This window comes from Schistocerca cancellata, chromosome 1 (assembly GCF_023864275.1).
Source record: "Schistocerca cancellata isolate TAMUIC-IGC-003103 chromosome 1, iqSchCanc2.1, whole genome shotgun sequence".
Lineage (NCBI taxonomy): Eukaryota > Metazoa > Arthropoda > Insecta > Orthoptera > Acrididae > Schistocerca > Schistocerca cancellata.
In genome coordinates, this window is record NC_064626.1 from 204,595,598 (window position 1) to 204,611,940 (window position 16,343).

General features: G+C 43.6%; 1 protein-coding gene across 1 annotated transcript in view; it reads right to left on the reverse strand.

Annotated features, from left to right (window-relative positions):
* Nucleotides 1-14,600, reverse strand: part of LOC126168763 (protein unc-93 homolog A-like) — a 334,913-nt gene extending 320,313 nt beyond the window's left edge. The window contains exon 1 of the mRNA XM_049920584.1: nt 12,720-14,600. Within this exon, the coding sequence (XP_049776541.1) occupies nt 12,720-13,792 (1,073 nt within the window). The 5' untranslated portion in view covers nt 13,793-14,600. The remainder of the gene's footprint in view (nt 1-12,719) is intronic.
* Between the last annotated feature and the right edge of the window lie 1,743 nt (nt 14,601-16,343).

A 16,343-nucleotide genomic window follows, 5' to 3' on the forward strand; every position in this document is an offset into this window, starting at 1 on the left:
GAACGGCATTTCCCTCCTGGGACTGGTGAGACGTCAAGGTGTTTAGCCGTTAATAACTCACACTTTTGCACTGTCGACTGAGATGACGAGTCACAAATTCCAGTTTCACTATGGCTATGGAGATATGTCCACCAGGTCATTTCGCGTTCACGCTGAGATGACACCTGCAGAAAGCGACCGCCCATTTCTTCTACCATCTCTGGCGAAATTGAGCCATTCTCTCGTGTGAAGTGCCTTCATCGCCGAGAGAACTTCCTCAATAAACTTGTCCCTGATTACGAACATAGACGGTGATTAAAATATAACTGGCCTGAAAAGTGCTGTCGGCATTCGTGACAACGTATTCGAAACAGTAAGCAGATCATTACAAAACAATGCGGAACGACCATATAATCCGGGCTTTCACGCCCAGTATTCGCGTCTTTCATAAATTTTGTTTATGAGCATTAGGCTTATTTCTGCGCCTAACGTTTCGTCTTCTGAAGCTAGAGACATCATCATGGCTAAAAAGAGTCACTTATCATTTTAAAACTTAAATACATACAGCAAGCCGAACTGTTTGTACGTATCCGCGAAGCTACTAAAAAGTTCGGCTTCCTACGCTTCTTTGTAAGTTTGAAACTACTAACTGAGTTTTCAGAGCCTCCGATGAAGCCTCCAGCATTAAGAGACGAAACGTTAGTTACGGAAATAAGCGTTGGACCACGGCCAACCACCCATAAAATAAAATTCACCAAGGACTTATCTGAAACTAGTTCGAAGAGTAGAAAACATTGTTTATATGAAAGATAACCTGCGGGAAAGGCCGACAAAATTAGAGCTCCAGTTACTTGTGCTCTCTTTAAATGTGGGTAAATGCAGGAGAATATCCAAAGTAGAGAGAACGAGGCCAGCAGTCTCCGATAACACGACAGGTGGAGAACACCTGGAGCACGTTATATGGATCACAAAATTTTAGAGATGATTACAAGAAGCGTCATAATACGAGACAATCAGTGGATCTACAAAATAAATGGTATACTGCACAGAAATACGACCGATCCTAGGGTGGGAGAGTGTACCTAGACACTCTTGATGTTTCGTATTCGGTGTTTCAATCTAGTTACTGATTTCAGAATCACACGGAGCGATACATACTGGGAAAAAAATGGTTCAAATGGCACTGAGCACTATGGGACTTTGAGGTCATCAGTCCCCTAGAACTTAGAACTACTTAAACCTAACTAACCTAAGGACATCACACACATCCATGCCCGAGGCAGGATTCGAACCTGCGACCGTAGCGGTCGCGCGGTTCCAGACGTACTAGAAACCACAATATTTTCTGTTGTTTTTGTTGTGAGACAGGACGTTCTGTTTTGCGTAGAACTCGTATTCGGAAATATGAGTGTGTTGTGAATTGGCAGGAGCCAATTCACGGAGTTTGGAGGAAGCCGAAAGGCACGCGTTTAAGCTCACGCCGGCTGGCGTGAGGTCTGGAAAATGACAAGGAATTATAGTAGCCAAAAATAGTACATAGCTTCTGGAATACTTAACTTTACTCCATAATTGGAGAACATCGCTCTTGATGATACATAATTACAATCTCAATATAAACTGGTAATGGCGCCTTGCTAGGTCGTAGCAAATGACGTAGCTGAAGGCTATGCTAACTATCGTCTCGGCAAATGCGAGCGTATTTGTCAGTGTAGCTTCGCTAGCAAAGTCGGACGCACAACTGGGGCGAGTGCTAGGAAGTCTCTCTAGACCTGCCGTGTGGCGGCGCTCGGTCTGCAATCACTGACAGTGGCGACACGCGGGTCCGTCGTATACTAGCGGACCGCGGCCGATTTAAAGGCTTCCACCTAGCAAGTGTGGTGTCTGGCGGTGACACCACAGAGTGCTATATATTTAAATGCTGTATAATACATTGGCGCATAAAACGAATGTTGGTAAGCGCATTTCTACGTCTGAAAGATGACGTGTATTCAAATTTCGCGCCAGTCGCATAAGAGCGGCGCTTGCAGCTTTAAATACACTCTCTAACGGTCGTGAGCGTTGGTTACCCAACGAGCGAATGGCGCATGGTTAGCACACTGGACTCGCATTTTGGAGGACGACCTTTCAATCCCGCGTCAGGCCATCCTGATTTAGGTTTTCCGTGATTTCCCTAAATCGCTTCCGGCAAATTCTGGGATGGTTCCTTCGAAAGGGCACGGCCAAATTCTTTCTCCATCTTCCCTAATCCGATGAGACCGATGACCTCGCAGTTTGGTCTCGCCCCCAAATAAAATCCCCGTTAGCTACGTTTGAGATTGGAAGTAGTGAGTCGTTGTTAGTCAAGAATGCCTTTAAGACGACAAAGACGCCATTATCGGCAACTCATTGAGTTTGAACGAGGTCATTTAATAGGGCTACGACAAGCTGAATGTTCCTTCTGCGATACTGCAGAAAGGCTTGGCAGGAGTGTAGCCACTGTACATGATTGCTGGCAGCGGTTGTCATGATAATGTACAGTCGCAAGGAGACCTGGCTCTGGACGGTCACAAGCAACTACTGAGAGGGAAGGCCATCGTTTTCAATGTTTGGCTCTGTTGCACAGTGCTGCATCTGCAGCACCAAGTTGAGCAGCAGTTGGCCCGCACTGATACAACGAACTGTCACAAATCGGTTACTTCCAAGACAGCTCCGAGGCATCACCGTGTAGTGGCCCTTCTGCCCACAAATCACCACCATCTGCAACTTCAGTGGTGTTAAACGAGAGGTCAGTGGAGGACAGTGTTTTCTGGTAAAATCTGGTTCTGCCTCGGTGCTAGTGATGGCCGTGTGTTGGTTAGAAGGAGGCTAGCTGAGGGCTTGAAACCAACCTGTCTGTATGCGGGTCACCCTGAACCTGTCTGGGCATAGCGGTCTCGGATTCGATTTCATATGACAACTGGAGCCATCTCATGGTTCCCCCACGCACCCTGATTTCAAATTTGTACATCACTCTGGTGATTCGACATGCTGTGCTGCCTTTCATGAACAGCAACCCAGGGAGTGTCTTCCAACAGCATAACGTCACCCACATACCACTGTTGTAAATCAACGTGCTCTGCAGAGATTCGACATGTTGGCTTGGCCTGGTGGGTGTCACATCTGTCTCCAGTCGATCACATACGGGACATCATCAGACCACAACTCCAACGTCATCCACAAACAGCATTAACCGTCCCTGTATTGACCGAACAAATGCAGTGGGCATGGAGATCCATTCCACAAACTGACATCCAACACCTTCACAACACAACGCATGCACATTTGCATGCTTGGCATCAACATTCTGGGAATTGCACCAGTTATTAATGTACCAGCATTTTACATTTGCAATGGCTTATCTCGCGCTTACGTTAACCTTTGACGTTGCAACGTTAATCACTTAAACATGTTATGTAGACAAACGTATTCCCGAAATTTCAATACTCTAAATTAATTATATTTTGGTGTTGGGATTTTCTTCTGTTAGTGCATATTGTTTGTAAGATTTTGTTAATTCTTCAATTACACAGTTTTAAGGGGAGGCTGCCCCAGGAGTAACGGTCAATATCCAGGGATAAGATAGGAACGATCATTTGAAGGACAAAAGTCTAGTAAATATGCACTCTAAAATACATAACTCAGGAGCTGTGAGTACTTTTTCATCTTCGGTACTGTGAAACAAATCTCCTCTACTTTACCATCCATATTTTGAGCGGTGTTAGAAGGGTCCAAAACAAGAAAAAAATGTTCAGTAAACATGGGCTCTAAAGTGCATAGTATAAGATGGCTCTGAGCACTATGGGACTTAACTTCTGAGGTCATCAGTCCCCTAGAACTTACAAGTACTTAAATCAAACTAACCTAAGGACATCACATACATCCATGCCCGAGGCAGGTTTCGAACCTGCGACCGTAGCGGTCGCGCGGTTCCAGACTGTAGCGCCTAGAACCGCTCGGCCACTCTGGCCGACCACATACTATAAGAGCTATGACCGATTGTTCATCTTCGCTATTGCGAAACACATCTCTTTTATTGAGCAACTGCTGAAAACTCTGAAGGTATGCAGTTTGAAGCCGATATTCGTTAGACACTTTTTCCTTCTGGTTCATACAACCTCCTCCGAAAATATGGAGAACAAAGACCTTGCAACAGAACAGAATTGCTGCATAGTATCGAATATGAATAACTTTTCATAGCTTTCAAGGTATGAATTTTAGAGCTCATGTTTATTAGACTTACCTGTTCTGAATGATCGTTCCTGTCACTTCTCTGAACACTGACCATTCGTCCCGGAACACACTGTATTTTTTAAAACTAATTATAAAATGTGTGGACTGTTAAGCCAATCCTTCGCCAGGCATGTACGATCTTGTATCTCAAAACAAAAGGTTTCTCTACCATGGAACACGCGATATTTGCAAATGGACTGGGTTTCTTTAATACCTTAACAGTTTTCAGTGCCTTGAAAACGGAAATTTGTGATAGTTTCTAATAATTTTTATTCTAAAATGTTTTTAACTTTTCACTGGTTTTTGGCAAGACTTTTTCTTAATTTGATTTCACTTACTGATTACGGTAATACACAGACTATTACGTGCAAGCAGACAAGATTTTCTCCATTGCAGGAGTTCTAAATTTGAATGGAACATTAGTTCCTAGGTACACGCCATGTTTTATCTTGGAACAGTTTTTCACCTATGAAAAAACTTTACATTTCTGGAGCAGTTCCACATAAAGTGAATAGTGTCATATGAAGATGGAATAATGAAATATTTTAAATTTCTCGTAGGTCTGGCTAGAGGAGAGGGCAAAAAGGAGTTTCAACGTGCAACACTGCCGTACTACTCCACCGTTTTGAGACTTTGCGAAGTACAACAACAAACACCCAGCGGATTCTGGATCGTAACAAAACGGTGTAGCCCATACGAGAGCGTGACAGAAAAACTTTTGAGATATGTTAAGTAGCAATCCTAAAGAGAAAGACGACACAGTTATCGCGTAATATTGATGGATAAATTCACAGAACCATATCTGCAAATAAAATTATGCCACCCTTTTGCCTGCTACTCTCGTATATCTCGCGTAGGGGCAATGGGAACAGGAAAGGCAGTTTAGGACCCGCTAAGAGCCTAACAGACAATTATTTGCCCTCAACAAATACTCAAATAGAGTTGGACATCGCAGGTTCGAATCCTGCCTCGGGCATGGATGTGTGTGATGTCCTTAGGTTAGTTGGGTTTAAGTAGTTCTAAGTTCTAGGGGACTGATGACCTCAGATGTTATGTCCCATAGTGCTTAAAGCCATTTGAACCATTTTGAAGAGTTGGACAGAAAATCTCTAGTACTCATCGCCTTCTACTGCGGAAATACTTACGTAGTGTGTTTGTAGATGTAGATGCAGAAATAGAACTAGAAGATCGCCATGGAAGAACTTTATCAAAAAGCCCTTTCTGCTTCGTTCTTTCACATTTTCTCTTGTCCGTGAATTTAAGCTTATAGACTAACCTTCAGCTCTGCTAGTGGTTCTGAATACAGTGTTGTCGGAATGTGTGGATTCTTTCGTCCTGAACCGAGGCCTAGTTCAGATTGCCACATACGTGAATTCACAGAAATTACCTTACTACGAGGGAGCATTAAATAAGTAATGCAATACATTTCTCTTCTCGGCCCATTTCGGTTGAAAAAAATGCCCAGTTATTTGTGGAACATCATGAAATATTCCTGCTTCAGCGCCTATAGTTTCATGAAGTTCCGATAGGTGGCAGCACTATACGTAGTCTTCAAAATGGCGTCTATAAAGGAGGTGCGTGCCAAGCAGAGAGTCGTCATTGAGTTTCTTTTTGTGGAAAACCGAAGCATACAGACATCCATACAGGTATACGGAGACCTGGCAGTGAACAAAAGCACGTTGACTCGTTGAGCGAAGCGTCTGCCATCATGGCAACAAGGTCAGACAGACCTGCCCGATCTCCCACGCGCCGGCCGGCCTCGCACAGCTGTGACTCCTGCAACGGAGGAACGTGTGGACACGCTCATTCGAGGTGATCTTCTCCTTCTCCATGTCGACGCAAGGCCTCACACTAGTCTGCACACACGAGAGGAGCTCACAAAACTTCATTGGGCCGTTCATCCTCAACCACACGACAACCCAGATCTCACAAATACCGACTTCCATCTGTTTGGCCCAATGGAGGATGCACTCAGCGGGAAACAGTAGAGGGGGAAGTTATGCAGCAAGACATTGACTCCGACGTAGAGTGGTGACATGCGGGTACACAGGCCCACCCGGTAAGGTGGCGTAAGACAGTCGCATTGAATGGAGATTATGTTGAAAAATAGGGTTTTGTGGCCAAAAGAGTTGGGTAGTTGGGAATAGTATGGTATTCTGGAATCCTTTCATAGTTGAATTACTTACTGAACGGTCCTCGTATGCATCACAGAATCCTTATTAGTCCATTTCATAATGTTAAGTTTGGTGTGTGATGCTTATTTTGGTCACGCTGTAGATGTTGATGCCTTCTGGGATAATTCATAATTAATTGCTGCACACTAAGATGATGTTGGCTTTCTGCTAACGATGCGCAACTTTATAAGTTCATTATATGTTCTAATGAAGTTACATGTTTTGCTGCGTGTAGCTGAAAATGCAGTGCTTTAAAATATAAGAAGTTACATGGAGAGGAACATTTGGTAATGTTATCAAAGCGTAGAACGCTTTTCCTTCGTGGTATTTGTGGGCATAAAGAGAACCTGTCACAGTATGGTACTGAACAAGAAGTTCGAAATCCTGAATAGAATGGAACTACAAACAGAGAGGAGTAATCCTTAACATCTGAGTAATTCCATAAGAATAATCATTTGGGCGCTGAAGATGCCAGGCTGATGTGTAGCGGGGAAAGGATCTGATTATTGCTACTGCTGTTTAACAGGACGTTTGTAATATTTGATTGCGGTAGAAGGAAAAGCGAAAAGAGTAAGTACTAAATGAAGGTTTTTATAAAGAAAATAAGTGTAAAGAAGTCTGTGAAAAGCCTTTACGAAAACAATGGGACATGTAAAAAGTAATCCAGGAAAAGACAATTACTGTATCAGACTTTAGTAACTTACCGAACTTTTTTTTCAGACATGTATTTTTCTAGACAGACTTTAGTACTCAGCAGTGAGACCTTTCTGCATGGGAAAGATAAGGTACACAAAGTCGACAACTACAGGTCAGTATTATTATTATCTTCCTAACAGATAAAATGAAAGCCTTGAAAACGCAAATTGCAGCAAAATATCTAGTTGTTTCAGCAACGGAAAACTTAAGCTAGTAGCAACGGAAAACTTTAACGATGACGTATCAGCTGACAAGACAAATTGCTTGTTCTTCACGACGTAACGCGAAGTGTGATAAAAACTTCGCTACCTTTCATTGCTTTAGAAACGCATTTAAGGATCTAGAACCAAACAGCAGTTTCATGGAATTAGGTGAAAGTTATACAGCTTGTTTCGATCTAATTTGTGTGGTATGAAGCAGAACACTCCGTTTTCACTGTCACATAGCGGACGATGAACATGCTTCTGACTGCAGCACCGTAAGCTGCGTTCCACATTTGGAACACTTGTTTTTTTGTCCTGTAGCTATAATTTAACAGCGGTTGTTCCATATAGCTCCAATTTTTTTTATTTCCCTATGATAAGCGCGTATGGTTTAAAAATCCTGGTGGCGAACCGAATAATAAAGTAAATAATGCAATGAACCGATCAGCTGTTCAATTACAGATAAAATTACTAGTGATTCCATAAATCCAACTTCTCTCACAAAACATAATCTTGTGCTTGCTCACAACACTGCATGATTACTGGGTGGAGAACGTCAGATTTATGGAATAGGGAATCATTGGCGAGGATTAGATGGTAGCCACATACTAACGGTTCCAGCAGCTAGCTACCCTACAGGTTTTGATAAATGAATTTCTGAGTCTTAAAATAAGAGACATAAATGGCCGTACCTTTTGACTGTTTTGTCTTGGGAGCTTAATGTTCTTACAGCACCATACACTTAGTATGTGACATAAATTTCAAATTGTTACGTCCACCCTATCTTGACAAAAAGGTCTATCAGAGGAGCGTACAGATAGTCGGATAGCAAACGAAAAACAATTCACAAGTTTTCCGATTATTTCCTTTAGTTGTACTGTGAAACCTCGCTTCCTGCCAAGTTTGGTGGTTCTATATCAACTGGAAGCACATCAGGTCTTGATGAGTTGGCAAGTGTCAAAATATGTGACATAAATGACCGGATCTTTTGATTGCTTTGACTTTTTATACACCACGAAGGAACTGAAGACTACGCGGTATAAATTTCAACTTGATAATTTTCAAGTTCATGAGAAAAAGGTGTCTTCACAGACGGAGCGACAGAGTCAAATAACAGATGACAAAAACATATATTTGTTTGTGTGACAGAATTTCAAATTAACAAATTTCAGACTTTTTCCTTTACTTGTACTCTGCAACATTGCTTCCTGCCAATTCACGATTATTGCTCAACGAAAAGTACCCTATAGTTTTTGATGAATGAGTTTGTATGAAACTATGTGACTAAATGGCCGTATCTTTTGATTGCCCTGACTTAGAAGTTTAAAGTTTTGATTTTGCCGAGGGACCATGGCCCTTAGTAGGTGACATTAAGTTCAGCTTAATACGTCTACCCGTTCCTGAGAAAAAGGAGTCTTAACAGGCGAACATACAGACAGTCGGATGACAAATGATAAATTTTTTTTCGTGTGATACAAACTATAAATTAACAATTTTAAGGTTTTCCCTTTACTTGTACTGTGAAGCCATGCTTGCTGACATATTTCATGATTCTAGGTCAATGGGAAGTTTCCTGTAGGTTTTGATGATTGATTTAACGAGTACCAAAGTATGTGACATAAATGACCGTTTATTTTGATTACATTGACACAGAAACTTTACGATTACATCCCTTACATCGCCAAGGGACCATAGACCTTAGAACGTGACACAAATTTCAACTTGATATGTCCACCAGTTGGTGAGAAAAATGGTTCTTAACGTCGAATAGACAGACAGATCATATAAGTACACCGTTTTTACCGATTGAGAACAGAGCCCTAAAATTGGACGTCCTGTTACGCTTCTTTGGGGCACATCCTATGTCAGTTTGGTTTCTGTACAATATTCGCCATCCAGTGTAACGTACTGGGTGATATCAGTCATATTCTACGAGGCAGTCACGCATTTGTGGACATAGTATGTAAAACAGAAGTAATATCCGGCGTTCCCCAAGGAAGTGTTATAGGCCCTCTATTGTTCCTGATCTATATTAACGACATAGGAGACAATCTAAGTAGCCGTCTTAGATTGTTTGCAGATGATGCTGTCATTTACCGTATTGTAAAGTCATCAGATGATCAAAACGACTTGCAAAATGATTTAGATAAAATATCTGTATGGTGCCAAAAGTCGCAATTGACCCTGAATCGAGAAAAGTGCGAAGTTATTCACATGAGTACTAAAAGAAATCAGCTAAATTTCGATTACGCGATAAGTCACACAAATCTGAGGGCTGTAAATTCAACTAAATACTTAGGGATTACAATTACAAGTAGCCTAAATTGGAACGATCACATAGATAATATTGTGGGTAGAGCAAACGAAAGACTGCGATTCATTGGTAGAACACTTAGAAGGTGCAACAGGTCTACCAAAGAGACTGCTTACACTACGCTTGTCCGCCCTATTCTGGAGTACTGCTGTGCGGTGTGTGATCCGCATCAGGTGGGACTGACGGATGACATCGAAAAAGTACAAAGAAGGGCAGCTCGTTTCGTATTATCGCGAAATAGGGGAGATCGTGTCACAGACATGATACGTGAATTGGAGTGACAATCATTAAAACAAAGGCGTTTTTCGTTGCGACGGGATCTTCTCATGAAATTTCAATCATCAGTTTTTTCCTCTGATTGCGAAAACATTCTGTTGGCACCCACCTACATGGGGAGAAATGATCATCACGATAAAATAAGAGAAATCAGGGCTCGTTTTTCCCGAGTGCCAGAGTGGAACGGTAGAGAGACAGCATGAAGGTGGTTCATTGAACCCTCTGCCGGGCACTTTATTGTGAATAGCAGTGTAATCACGTAGATGTAGATGAGATGATCGTAGTACGGTTCGAACCAGGTACTCGGAGTATAGCGCCACCTCACAAGCATGCTTTAGTGATGTCCGCTAACGAGGATGGTGAGGAAGACTCGTGATCTCAAATAGGGCTACCAAGATAGGTCAAGCCAAAACAAGGAAAAGAGGGGAGGAACTTTGGCAGCAGTCTTGGGAGGTAGAAGAAACTGGACGTAGAACTTTCCATCATCAATAAACACTTTCGGGCTAAGTTGCCGTGGTCGATCTGTAGAACTTCTTCTCCCTGACGTTTCGTTCTCAACTACGGAGAACATCGTTGACTCACCTCGGAAGATGTTCTCCGTAGTTGAGAACGAAACGTCAGGGAGAAGAAGTTCTACAGATCGACCACGGCAACTTAGCCCGGAAGTGTTTATTGATGAAGATGCCGGCCGTGAAAGCCTACATGGAAGTAGAAATTTCCAGTTCATACCAGATGTGAGGGAGCGCTTGAGCATGAAATAGTTTGAGCCTACACGAGGACTGATCCATTTTCTCACTGGCCATGGACCCTCCATTTGGGAAGAGGGCTACACCAGCGTGTGACTGTGGCGTGTCAGAGGGTACGCCCGACCATGTAGTTTACGAGTGCCCCCTCTTCAATGATGTTGCGTCTACACTTCGAGACAGACTACCAAACCACGACACATATCAACTGCTTAGACGCGAGGACACTTTCCAAATGTTAAACACATTGGCCAACGAGGTATCACGGAAAGTTTTAACAGAATACTTGAGGGACATGAACTGAATAACTAAACCAACACTGATTGCGTCCAGAGCCCTATTCCCACACCGCCTGTGCGTGGACTGGCCGACTTTCCATCATAGTTGGAATCCGCCACGTGCAGGATTAGGGGGAGTGGGGGTCAGTGCTACCGATAAGGACACGCACAGGAAATGACGTAGGATAAGTTAGTTTGTAGGACTTAGTTTTTAGGAAAACTATGCTAGGGAACTGCAGAGAATCAACATCGTGGCCTGCCCAGTGCCAGCGGCACGCTCTTCGGGTTTAGTTGGATTAGCAAGGCTATCAAAAGTAGGTTTATATCTTTCACTGGCACACATGTGACGCTCCAGGCGATAGGAATTGCGAATTCTTTACAGACGAATGGAAAAACTGGTAGAAGCTGACCTCGGGGAAGATCAGTTTGGATTCCGTAGAAATGTTGGAACACGTGAGGCAATACTGACCCTACGACTTATATCAAAAGAAAGATTAAGGAAAGGCAAACCTACGTTTCTAGCATTAGCAGACTTAGAGAAAGCTTTTGACAATGTTGACTGGAATACTCTCTTTCAAATTCTGAAGGTGGCAGGGGTAAAATACAGGGAGCGAAAGGCTATTTACAATTTGTACAGAAAACAGGTGGCAGTTATAAGAGTCGAGAGACATGAAAGGGAAGCAGTGGTTGGGAAGGGAGTGAGACAGGGTTGTAGCCTCTCCCCGATGCTATTCAATCTGTATATTGAGCAAGCAGTAAAGGAAACAAAAGAAAAGTTCGGAGTAGGTATTAAAATCCATGGAGAAGAAATAAAAACTTTGAAGTTCACCGATGACATCGTAATTCTGTCAGAGACAGCAAAGGACTTGGAAGAGCAGTTGAACGGAATGGACAGTGTCTTGAAAGGAGGGTATAAGATGAACATCAACAAAAGCAAAACGAGGATAATGGAATGTAGTCGAATTAAATCGGGTGATGATGTGGGAATTAGATTAGGAAATGAGACACTTAAAGTAGTAAAGGAGTTTTGCTTTTTGGGGAGCAAAATAACTGATGATGGTCGAAGTAGAGAGGATATAAAATGTAGACTGGCAATGACAAGGAAAGCGTTTCTGAAGAAGAGAAATTTGTTAACATCGAGTATAGATTTAAGTGTCAGGAAGTCATTTCTGAAAGTATTTGTATGGAGTGTAGCCATGTATGGAAGTGAAACATGGACAATAAATAGTTTGGACAAGAAGAGAATAGAAGCTTTCGAAATGTGGTGCTACAGAAGAATGTTGAAGATTAGGTGGGTAGATCACGTAACTAATGAGGAGATATTGAATAGGATTGGGGAGAAGAGAAGTTTGTGGCACAACTTGACCAGAAGAAGGGATCGGTTGGTAGGACATGTTCTGAGGCATCAAGGGATCACCAATTTAGCACTGGAGGGCAGCGTGGAGGGTAAAAATCGTAGAGGGAGACCAAGAGATGAATACACTAAGCAGATTCAGAAGGATGTAGGCTGCAGTAGGTACTGGGAGATGAAGAAGCTTGCAGAGGATAGAGTAGCACGGAGAGCTGCATCAAACCATTCTCTGGACTGAAGACCACGACGAGGACGACGACGATGAAAAACTAACTGTAGCTCACTTGAAAATTGTAACTAGCTGCAAATTAAGTATTAGTTGTATAATTATTATGACCCACTAATGAGATAAGGAAGTGGGTTAATTTTGTGTAATTATTATGGTTTTTGTAGATGAAGATCTTTTTTTTAAAAAAAAAAAAACTACGTAGCATTGCCCACAAACTGCGGCGCTTACCTGATGACGGTGGCGGGCAAGAAGAAGCTGGAGACTATGAGGGCCGCATACACGACCACCAGAGACTCGGTGCCCAGCCCCTCGGACGCGTTCACCGAGCTCTGCAGATTGGCCGCGCCGAAGTAGGCCGTGAAGTGGACCAGGAAGGCGAAACTCAGCACCAGCACGTTCACCACGATACGACGCCTCTCACGAGCCGCGCCCGAAGAGTCTCCGCCGCGTTCCGTGTCGCTGTCCACTTTGGCGTCGAGGCTCTTCTCTTTCGCAGGTGGTTTGTCGCCGTCGCCGACGAAAGCCGGGTTGTCGAAGCCACCGTTGCTCTTCGGAACAACCGTAGAGGCGCTGTCATTACTGTTGATGTCTCCAGTCTTCTCACTCGACCCCTGTTCTGGTCGACATCGCTCGCTGGAAGCGCAGCTTTCAGTAGACATTGTGTTTTGACCAGCAGCGACTGCCACGGGCTCAGCGTTTCCTTCGAGCATAGGGAGACCGCCGCCGTGTTGCTGGGGAGGCGCTTCACTGCTGGGACGCACCGCCTCGACCTGCCCTCCGAAGCAGCGGCGGGGCACTTCCTCGCTACTTTGCAAAGCAGCTCCGCCGTCCACTGGTGTTGTCTCCCTGACACCGTTTGTCGCGTCCGCCGATCCCGTCTCACTGCTTTCACTCTCGGCACCGCGACCGATGTCCGTGGAAGGACTGTTTTCCACAGCGCCGTTCGCAATCGATCTGCCCTGGTCGATCGCTGTACTCAGTTCCCGATCTGTCTCAGGAGCGTCAGCGGACGAGCGAACCGCCGTCTCCGTTGCGGGACGGCATTCCAGTTCATTGAGTTTCTCGGAGCCGGAAGCGTGTGAATTTTTCACGCATTCCTCCCTCGCCGTGTTGTCCATTTTACCATAGCGATCGATTTCGTCCGTACATACACTTTCAGAAAACGTTCCTTTGCAAATCTGAACCGGTGACGTGGAATTTACGGTTGTCTTCGAATGCAGGTAATTACCGAGTGAGTCTTCGTGCAATGCACCACCACTTTTAATCACACTCGTTACTACTCCTTCGCTGCCTGAATCCATATTATCACAATTTATGAGACTCCTCGTCCACAGTCGAAGAAGTTATCTCGAATTTTGTTTCTAGTTTGTCCAAGTAGTGCGAAATGCGGTAGTGCTAAATATGCCCGCTTCCCTCTGAAGACGCCGTCTTTACCAGAAGCACGAGCAGAAGCAATTCGTGCCGACTCACGCACGCCTATGCTGTTAAAAGAAACCAGATGCAGATCCCGTCGCTATTTAGCTCAGCAGCGTCTTAGGAAGCTCGTAGTCATTGTGCGTAATCCACGGCAATGCCAGAGCAATAAGTAAACTGTGCGGCTTGAGATAATACACAATCCACTGCCCGAATTACGCTTGCTTACTTCCGGATTTGTGTAGAGCGTCTCGGTTTAGCAGCTGTTTGCTGAGACTCATTGCAACGAGCCCTCGGGGTACAATTTAAGGCTATCGAGGAAGCGCACAGGGAGGGTGAGGTCAGTAACCTGTTGCAAGTCATTCAAGAGATTCTCTTATCGACAGTAAATATTCGCTTCCCTTACGTTACACAGGTCACTTCTTAACGTTCAAGCAGGGCTCCGCCACAGACAAATATATCGATGGGTGGAGAGGTGAATGTAGGAGCTATAACTGGCAGTTTACACGCGTCCGACCTGCACGTGTAGCGTGCTGAGGGCTGCCCGCTTCGATGGTTGTAGAAGCGCACTGCGGGATGCGTCCGGTGCCGCGGCGCTCGCAGAAGTGGCGACGGAGGGGCCAGGAGCCGGCGAGGACGACTGCGGTCTGCCGGCCGCGGCTCGGTTTCCCGCCCTCGCGATCTTTACGTAAGCGCACTCAGCCGTCGGCGCGACTGTAAACCACCGGCGCGCGGCGCACAGCTGATTGTGACAGCTGACGGCAGGGGCAGGGAGAGGGGGAAGGGGTGGGGAGGAGAGGAGGGGAGTAGAAGCAGCTACGTGTTCAAGAAAACATACCGAGCCTCCGAGTATTACAATATCTGCCTATGGACTACTTAAGGGGCTCCGGAAAGGCTCAAAATCATGAAAGTTCAGTTTTTACTTTTTTGCGTTTTCTGAATCTGCAGACTATTACATTTTAATAGATATATAATTTATTCAATTCCGAAGGCTACAACTATTTTTAATTTTTTTTTGAAATGTGTTCTACATGGGCGTGACCCACTGTGGCGCTGTTAAACTGCTGTCAAATGGTGTTATTATTAACGTCCGTGTTCATCAGGTACATTTTAGTGATGTTAGATAAAGTATGTGTTGTGGCTAAGCTGTGATGGTTCAATATATATCGCTGGTGTGATTGTCGATTGTTTCATGTTTATTTATTCTGTCGTTATCTCGAAACTATTCGTAATTAATTCTGTTTCTTGAGTCTCTGTTTTGTTGAAGTATAATAATGAGTAAAAGTAAAGTTATTAGAAATCCTTTCAATGATGGCAACATTGTAAGGTGCAAGGTATTTAGAAATATGGGAATGAAGATAGGTTCTAACATGGTACGAGCGATGCTTGCTTTAGACAAGGAATGCCTTCGGGCGGCAGACAGGGCTGTAAAGAGTCTAGAAATACAAGCAAGAGTAAACAGGAGGAGGAACAAGAGGAAACTGGAGGAGGAGTTTGCAGAGGATGAAGATAATCCATCCTATGGACCTGGAATGCACTAAAAAGTTAATCCAATCTTTGTCGCTCGATTCCCAAAACTTTTATTTTCTCATACTAATTACTTGTTTTCTAAGGATCTTCCAAACATATTTGTTTCAAACTTTCAGTAAATGTTACACAGTACCTTCTGCATAATTTAACACAGCCTTTTTCCAAAAAACTGTATATTTTTGAATATATAAATAAAAAATTGCAAAAAAATGTTGTGAATTTTCATTACAATTGAAAAAAATCATCTTTAATAACTGAACTAAAATTTTGTAATATCCCTGTGTTAAGTTGTAGCCCATATTCCAATAAATAATCTGTAAAAAAGTTCAACTTCCTACCTCAAATACTTTGTGAGGAAAGATGTAATTTATAAGCGTTATTTTAACATTGCAAGTATAGGGCGTTCCGGAGCCCCTTAACGAAAGCTACGACTTCAAAATACTGATAAGAATTATACAGGGTGTTACAAAAAGGTACGGCCAAACTTTCAGGAAACATTCCTCACACACAAATAAAGAAAAGATGTTATGTGGACATGTGTCCGGAAACGCTTAATTTCCATGTTAGAGCTCATTTTAGATTCGTCAGTATGTACTGTACTTCCTCGATTCACCGCCAGTTGCCCCAATTGAAGGAAGGTAATGTTGACTTCGCTGCTTGTGTTGATATGCGACTCATTGCTCTACAGTACTAGCATCAAGCACCTCAGTACGTAGCATCAACAGGTTAGTGTTCATCACGAACGTGGTTTTGCAGTCAGTGCAATGTTTACAAATGCGGAGTTAGCAGATACCCATTTGATGTATGGATTAGCACGGGGCAATAGCCGTGGCGCGGTACGTTTGCATCGAGACAGATTTCCAGAACGAAGGTGTCCCGACAGGAAGACGTTCGAAGCAATTCATCGGC